The following is an 8,516-nucleotide window of genomic DNA, read 5'->3' as shown; positions in this document are numbered from 1 at the left end:
GCCTACAATGTGCTGATGTTTCCGCTGAATTCATGGCTTTTCGCACAACTTAATACAATAAATCATAATTATCTTTACATATTTCAGATATTTTGTTTCTTAAAATCTGCCACAAATAAAAAATGTGATAATGAGTAAAAACTAAAATATGCTAAACCAAAGGTAAAAAAATAGCATCCAAAATGCTATCCATGTGCTCATATACATTTGTATTTATGCATGTATGTCGTTCAACTGATTTGCGTATCAATAAGACTTTGACTTGGATTTCGCATATTTATTTGTATATAATTTTTTGTTGCATAATATCGCCTTAAAATACTAAGTAACTAATTACTAATTGAATTCTTTAATTTCTCTCTCATTACTCCCTTGTTAATGGTCTGCAATATGAATATTGCATGTTGGTCGTGTTATATACTCATGTTGCTAGTTCTAGATGCTTTTCAACTTAAGTCGTTATCTAAAATTGTTTTATTTCTGTTTTTTCAAAATTGTTGCAGTTATAACTCTGAATTTTCGTAATTTGTTTATTCCATCTTAAATGTTAAAATTTAGTCAGGTAAAAATAACGTTAATCACTATCATCATCATGTTTAGAGAAAATATATAGCGGGGAAAACTTACTGGTAAATGTTACAAAATTAAATGATAAAATGATATATGATGTATACATGTTTGGGTAGGTATGTGGAAGTGAGTTTGGTTTTCGCAGCTCTAGCAACAGCAATCCGCAAAGCAATTTGTTGTTTTCAAAAACTTGCTAAATTATTCTCCGAAAAGTTGCTGTGCTTACGTAATTCAGTTCTTAACGATTTGCACTTTAAGTTTTGTTTACGTTTCAACATTTTTCCAAGCATGCCTTCAACTAGTTAGAAATACGTGCTAGAGTTCTAGTAGATATGAAAAATATAGCGGCGGAACAACTCATGATTTTATAGTAGATGCAACTTTTGAAAGTTACTAATTTTAATGGCTGCTATAATTTGAATTGCCGCGACTTATTACGATTATTTAACTTTTTCCCGCGGCAGCCGCACGAGCTTCCTCTTCTTTCTTTTTCTGTTTCTCTCGCATCAACTCAGCATCTCTGTGGTAATAAAGTTTTGTTTTTTTTTTTTTATTTCAAATACATAACATGAATAATACAAAGTGATAAATACCTTGCTTTCCGTTGTTCCACGGTCAAATTATCATTTCGTTTTCCCTTACTCAGTTCTTGATTCTTTTTCTGGGCCTTTTGGCGGGCAAGATCTCTTTGATTTCCACCTGAAAATTCATATAAACAACTATTATGACATAATACGAGCAGCATTTGCATATTAAAATAAAATGTGTTTATATATTTATAAATGCACAAATATATGTATTTAATTCACGTAAAACATTTAATTTATTTGAACTATAAAAAGTTTTAAAACATTTTACTGTTTTACTATTACTATTAACTCTAAGAAATAATTGTGACTATTGCGATTTCGCAGACCTTGGAATAACGAAGCACTACGGCTTCATATGCCACGAAGAATTAACTCTTATAGTTAATTAAATGTAAATAAGGCTTATAATTTTTGGGAATCATTTTGCTATCAATCACCTTATCTCTATATTAATACTGGTTATCGTGTTTTATTTAAGTCGGGTTCAATAACGTGTTTGATTTTCTAGAAACTATTAACATTTAAATATTTATGGCTTTTGAAAATATATGCATACATTTTAAAACACTTCTGTTTTGTTGTGTTCTTCATCAACTAATGTTTGCGATGATCAGGAAATGTTTATACCGGTTTTGTTTTTAATATGTATTTATACATACATAGGCAGTCACAAATATTATCGTTGTTGTTTACAAAGTAGGTGTAGCTTAAGTCAGTCATATATAACAAATTGCATGCATTGTCTTTTGATAAGAAATACACCTACAAATATTTACATACATATCTATGTATATACCAAGGGAGTTTACTGCTTACGTGATTACTGTACTATAATCATTAGAGCTCAGGAGGTGCATTCAGTTGTTTCTCAATCGAAGACGTTAATTACCTCGAAAAAGTACTCAACTAATAAACAAATCCACACATTAACTAATATTTAAATTATGCGCATGCACATATAGCCTATTTTGCATGTGTATGTGTATTCCACATGTACATAAGTCAGCAGATGAGCTGTTTGCCAAAAATTTTCATGAACTGTATAAAAAATTATCCCAACATTCACTATTATTTATGACAAATTTGTCGAAGATAAACTTGCACTAACATCCCAACATAACATTTCTTGTGATGGACCATTTTCAGATCCAAGTAAGCGTAACCAATTGAAAACTTGTATACCGATATAATTACTAAAACACTTTGTACGAATTTTAAACTTACGTGTCATGATTACTGTGTGAAGTTAATGTTTCTAAAAAAATTATTTACAATATTTAAGACTTTATCCGTGGCCGAAACGCCTGTCGAAAAATTTTCAATTCTATCGTTCTCGATTATTCTATTAATTTTATTGTGAGACAATTCGCTCAAGTAACTCGTTGTCTAAGCTCAATGCACTCGTTCTTTTATTTGCCAAATCGTCATTATTGCTGTATCAGCAGGGTTGCTCTCCTATATTGCTATTAGAGCGATGTTGTAGATGTCGCCTAAAGCGGTTGTGTAAAGTGGTAGCTTTGTTCTTTAACTGCTAGTAGCTGCTAGCTATCACGAAGAAGAAGTTGAAAGTTACTCACACAATGAACGCAATAACGAAAAAATTAAGAAACGAAAAACCAGCAGAAACTGGCATGAAAATATCGAAATGTTGTTTTTCACAATTATTTCATATTAATACAATAGAACTTTTATTTTCACAATTCGAAAAAATTAAAATAAACAAATTTAAAACAAATGCCTCAAATATCGGTTGTATACATATGTACACATGTGTCTTAATAGCTGTTTCATCATATGGCAGTGGATACCTTCTGCCAGTAGAAATTTCACTAGCCGAAACCAGAAGCTCTCTCAGCATTTTACGCGCTCAAGGTTTGCGCTCTTATGCTAGTTTCTGTTGGTTTTTTAAGTTAAGAAAGGCTTTTCCAACAGAAATTGTGCTAGCTAGTAATAATTAGAAGATAAGAAACAAAGCTCTGTGCACAGCCCCAATATATGCAAATTTCTTTGTTCATTTAAATATTGAAGTTTGACATACATACTTACGTACTATGTATTATTATTTTAGAGATATACATACTTATATTAATTTAATTTATTCAAATAAAAATGAAACTAACTAAATGCTACTTACACCAACAAAATAAAACAATTGAGATTTAATAGTCCTACGCTAGGTTAGTAATTACTATGTATAATCGCAAGAAGTTAGAATATATGTATATATGTATGTATGTACATATGTGCGCTTAAACCGTATCGTTGTGAAGATGATAAATAGGGTTAATAGTTAATAATCATATACGAAATGAGTGGCACAAAGTATTCAGTGAGTGTCGTGTAGTGCTCAAAGCTTACCTCATGCGAGTCTTCTATCCACCTCTGTTAATGACGCTAAAATCAAAATCTCTTATGGATTCTCTTAGACTTTAGACTTTACATTTCCCCACAGGAAAAAGTCTAATGGTGAGATATCATATGATCTAGGTGGCCATTCGACCGGCTTATGTCTTATTTGAGAATGATTTTAATACAATTTTCACTGACGGGAAGTAAAATAAAGTTATAGAACTAATATAGTCTATGTCATCCATACACGATTTCGTTCTGAAAGTGTTTCCCATTTCTTGATCCAACCTGCATGTTGCGAGAGTATGAAATGTTCGGTTACAACTGAACTTACTCCTTCCTTACTTCTTTTTTAGGGTAGCACGATCGAACAAAAAATCTCCTAACTGTTATTATTATTACAACTGTGCTATGCAGTGTTGCAACTCATGCCATTCGTCGTGAACTTATCTAATTTGAAGTGCTTCTGAGAGTAAATAAAGGGTGGGTTTATCTGCATGGTTTCAGTAGTTCCTTAAAAGGAAGTATAATGGAGTTATTAAATCACCAAAATTCCATCGCAATAAATTGACGGTTTCTTGCGTTATATATGATTGATATCGATGTGGAGATCAATCTCAGTCCATGTGGCAATGGGTTTTAAGAATCTATCTCTAGACGCAAAGCAATCTAAAAAGGCCTTCGCACGCATAAACCTGGCAAGTATGATAAGCCGGAAGGTGTATGGCTGCGAAAGTTGCCATCAGACTTACACAGTCTGGGTTCCTAAAAGAACACGTGTCTGAATACTCGAAAATCCTCACTAACTTTGTCTTCATACCGCATCACTTGGATCCTGGAGTCGCCAAACCGAACTCTGACAGTTCCTTCTTTATCCACATACCAGCGAAGGAGTTGTGGGTGGGAAGAAGCCGTTATAATAAGAGAGGAGCAGTAAGCTTCTTCATGGATGAGTCAAAGTTTGGGAGGAAGTTTGGTATAGTGGTTTCCTGTCAGAAGCTCGCTATCAACTCCAGTTTCAGATTTCCTGACTATTGCAGTGTCTTCCTGGCCGAGGTTGCAGCCATTAAGGTAGTATTAGATTTATTGCCCCGGATTGCAGTGTCTTTCAAATACATGATCATCCACTCAGATAGCAGAGTGGTGATACTAGCTTCGAACTCATTAACAGCGCATTCAGCGCTGGTCAAAGAGTGCCTAACCTCGCTATTAATAGCATCGAGTGTCTTTGTGATAATACTGGTATGGGTGCCAGACCACAGCGGAATCGCAGGAAACAGTTAAGCTGATGAGCTAGCAAGAAAAGGCACCCTAGAACCGCTATCGGTAGAATGGGAGTGGATTGGTGCTCCTGTATCCTCTTGTGTTTTACTACAAGATAGCCGGACTTTGCGGAAGCTTAGCCAGCGCTGGATCACCAGCGGTACATGCGCTGTCGCAAAAGCCTTTTCGCCCATGATCGATCGCTAGGGCTCTCTTTGCCCTCAGTAAGGCTAGCCTCTCTCTAGTTTTGGGGCTGTTAGCGGCCCATTGCCCTATTGGCGTCCACGCAGTAAGTCTGGGGATCATACCAGACGCCATCTGCAGAAGTTGTATGAGGTGGAAACAACTCAACACTTCCTTCTTAACTGTACCGAGTTTGGGATGTCAAGACTTAAGCACTTAGGAGCGCATACCTTGAGACATCCCATCGAGCTGGCGGCTACTAAGCGTTTTGCTAATTTATAAGTTCGCACACAGGAGTTCTTCTTTTCTATGGTGTCACAATGGACTACATATAGTAGTCTAGGTGCGATCTTTAATCAGCCATCTAACCTAACCTAACCTAAGATAAGCCGGGGACTTTCAATTGACCTGTTACAGTTGTTGTCATAGAAAATTTTATAAATCTAAAAGAGCACCCTTTTCCTAATACTACAAATAAACAAATATTTACCAAAAAATACTACATACATATGTAAGTATGTGCAAGTATAATTGTATGCATACAATGCACTATATGCGCATGCGCTGTAACCACTTTTTTCAGCATTCTAAACATCATTCTCTTTATTTGTATGTACATACTTATGTATGCATGTAAATCTAACCTTAAACCCACAAATCATTTTTCGCGCTGTTGTTGTTGACTTAACTGTCACCGCTGTTGCTCGCTGCTCGCTGCAATCCATTAAGTTGTTATAATCAATTTCACATGTCACACAAGCGCCGTTTTTTAACACTGATTGCAGCTCGTCCAAACAACAATAACACTACCGTTTTTTACACGTTACATTTACATTTTACAAAGCCAAATTACTCGCCATCAATCCACATGTGGTTGCTACATGCTCGAACAAATGCGCCACCACTGAACTAAAAGCCAAGCTGAGCCAGCGAAAAAAAACTCTCTAAAATTGGAAATCAAACAAAAAAGCAAGGTGACATGCCTTTGAACGCCTGGAAAATCCATCAGCATGCGCCTAATGAAATATTATTTCTGTTTTCACTGCCTTTGCCTTGCATGCACATTAGGGCGGATCGATTTTTTTTATTTTTTTAATGTAATAAAGGTACTATGGATGATTCTGAGCAACTTTGCTTAAGAGACTATCGGTCTAAAACCTCAGGCCAGTGACTTTTAAGGCGAAGTTTAAAAAAAATTGTAGATATAATCGATTATATGGTTGATATGTCATATAGTTGTTCGACATGGCCGATTCCAACAAATGTTCAATAGTATATCAAAACTCATCTACGTATTAAATTTCCTTCGGATATCTCAAAAACTGACGAATAAATGTTTATGATTCCTGAATATTTTTGCTTTTAGGCGAAATGATCCATAGAACATTTCCCACATAAGCGTTTTTTTCATTTTTTTGGCTTCCTGTAAATCAATACGCTCTAATGTACAAGGTTTGTCCGGAAAGTAATACAAGTAGGACTGATTTTCTTCCGCTGCACCGATTGGATTCGTTAGAGGTCGTTCCTAGCTAACGAATGGGCGGCTGATCAGTTGTCTCCGAGCACCTAGAGAGAAAGGACAAACATTTTCGCGCGACGTGTTTTTGTGAGTGGTGCAAGGCGAAAATGCAGCGTTCGTTAGAACAGAGGTACGTGATTAAATTCTGGGTGAAACTCAGTAAATCTGCGACGTTTGATATGATCACGCAGGCTTACCCAGACGTTGCTTTAGCCAGAAGTGGTGTGTTTCGGTGCCACCAGACCTTTTTGGGAGGGCCGGGAAGAGGTCGCTGATGAAAACCGGAAGAATGAGCGAATCCAAAGTAAAAACGATGCTCATTGTCTTGTTTGACATCAAAGGCATCGCGCACCATAAATTTGTTCCTCCTGGATAAATCGTCAACGGCAAGTTTTACGTGGAAGTCCTCAACAGACTCAAACGAAGGGTCAATTGGGTCCGACAAGACATCGCAGCCGATGGAAGTTGCAGCACGACAACGCCCCGGCTCATACCGACTTTCTTGTGAACATCTAACCAAGGCCGGCATCTCAACGCCTCGGCAACCGCCCTACAGCTCAGATGTGGTCCATTGGACTTTTTTTGTTTCCTTGCCTAAAAGGGCCGATGAAAGACCTTGGCTCTCAAAGCTATTCCGGAGAATGCCTTCCGTGACGCCGTCAATGCTTGGAAATCGCCCTGGCAGCGCTGCACCGACGCAGAGGAGACTACTTTGATAGTTTTTAAAGAATTGTAACGATGGGTTCAATACATTTTTTTAAATCGACTCAGTCCTATTACTTTCCGGACAAATCCTGTGAAGTACACTTTTCCAGAAAACTACTGTCAGTATTTTAGTCTATTCGGAGTTACCTGTTTTTGGACCGCATGTAGAACTGGATGAGTCAGGAGAATGTAGAAAAATGCAAAAAGAACAAAACAGGTCAGTGATTTTTTTCGATTTTTGGTAAGGAAATCTCACAGAGAAGTCTAACAATTGATTTAAGGAATTTCAAATATGATTATAAGATGGTTTTTGATGAGAGACGTCCAGATATCTTGAAAACGGCTGCCTCAGAATGTAATAATGTGTTAGTTTAAAATGCGTGAGATACTTGAGGCAGTAAGAATCTCCAAAGACCGCGTGGGCCCGTACTAATCGTTCTGTTCTACAAGCACAAGCCCGAGTCTACTTCAAAGCAGCATAAAAGCACGAATTAAGAGGCATCTATTGTAGATTCTACGATATTTCGTGACCGTCATTGAAATATGAACCCACTGGTACACAGCAGAGAACAAGGAACGGTCGAAACAGAAGGCAAAGACTGTGCTATCGGCGGGAAGCGTTATGGTCACCGTTTTCTGGGATATAAAAGTTAGGATCTACATCGATGGTGAAAAGGCTCTACTAGGGCAAATTATTGGTCCAATTCGACACCGAATTGCATTTTTTGGAAAAAAAGCGCTTTTCCATCATGATGACTCAGTGGTTTCCACTTTCGCCGTCGCCATGGCTACATTGGTTAAGAACCGCTACTTCCATTTTGTTTTTATGCTTGAAAAAGTCACTTTCCGGGCAGAAATTTGATTCGAATGACGCGGTTATCGAGCATTGTTGGACCAATTATATTTGCATCATGGAGCCTCTGTAGCCTTTTAAAAGTCGCATTTTTCACACAGCTTAAAGATTGTGTTGAGGAATCAATCGCCATTTTTCGAAAATCTAACTTTTCTTTTGTTGACTAAATAATTATCACACCAACGTCGTACATATGTGTGCGTCAACAGTTGGGAGGATCGACCGATCAAACGACCCTCGCTTGGATTATATTGAACATTATTTCATAGATGTTATTTTTCGTTGCCTGACCGAGCAAATTATCCGCGAGCGTATACCAATGAGCATTTCCACGAATTGTTTTTCCCCAGCCATGCATTTATGTTGTTATTGTATTTTTATTTGTGTAGGTGTATCGGTTTTTTCTCTAATTTTTTTTGCGCACACACATTAGTTGCTCCAGATTGAATATAATAATTCATATAAAATTAAAATGTTTCGAATT

The 8,516-nt window shown here is 36.8% G+C and overlaps 1 protein-coding gene across 1 annotated transcript; it reads right to left on the bottom strand.

Moving 5' to 3' along the window:
* Positions 1-262: 262 nt before the first annotated feature.
* Positions 263-2,519, bottom strand: LOC120766271 (putative SERF-like protein). The gene is made up of 3 exons (XM_040091660.1): positions 2,385-2,519; positions 1,164-1,269; positions 263-1,090 (listed from the first exon to the last, which is right to left on the bottom strand). Exons 1-3 carry the CDS (start codon positions 2,389-2,391, stop codon positions 1,015-1,017), a joined length of 189 nt encoding a protein of 62 aa, XP_039947594.1. The 5' UTR covers positions 2,392-2,519; the 3' UTR covers positions 263-1,014.
* Between the last annotated feature and the right edge of the window lie 5,997 nt (positions 2,520-8,516).

Source organism: Bactrocera tryoni, chromosome 1 (assembly GCF_016617805.1).
Source record: "Bactrocera tryoni isolate S06 chromosome 1, CSIRO_BtryS06_freeze2, whole genome shotgun sequence".
Lineage (NCBI taxonomy): Eukaryota > Metazoa > Arthropoda > Insecta > Diptera > Tephritidae > Bactrocera > Bactrocera tryoni.
This window is presented reverse-complemented; position numbering and strand designations above follow the sequence as displayed.

Coding starts and splice junctions, on each gene's coding strand:
- LOC120766271 (XM_040091660.1), bottom strand. Junction 1,091..1,163: donor GTGGAACAACGGAAAGCAAG/GTATTTATCACT, acceptor TTATTACCACAG/AGATGCTGAGTTGATGCGAG.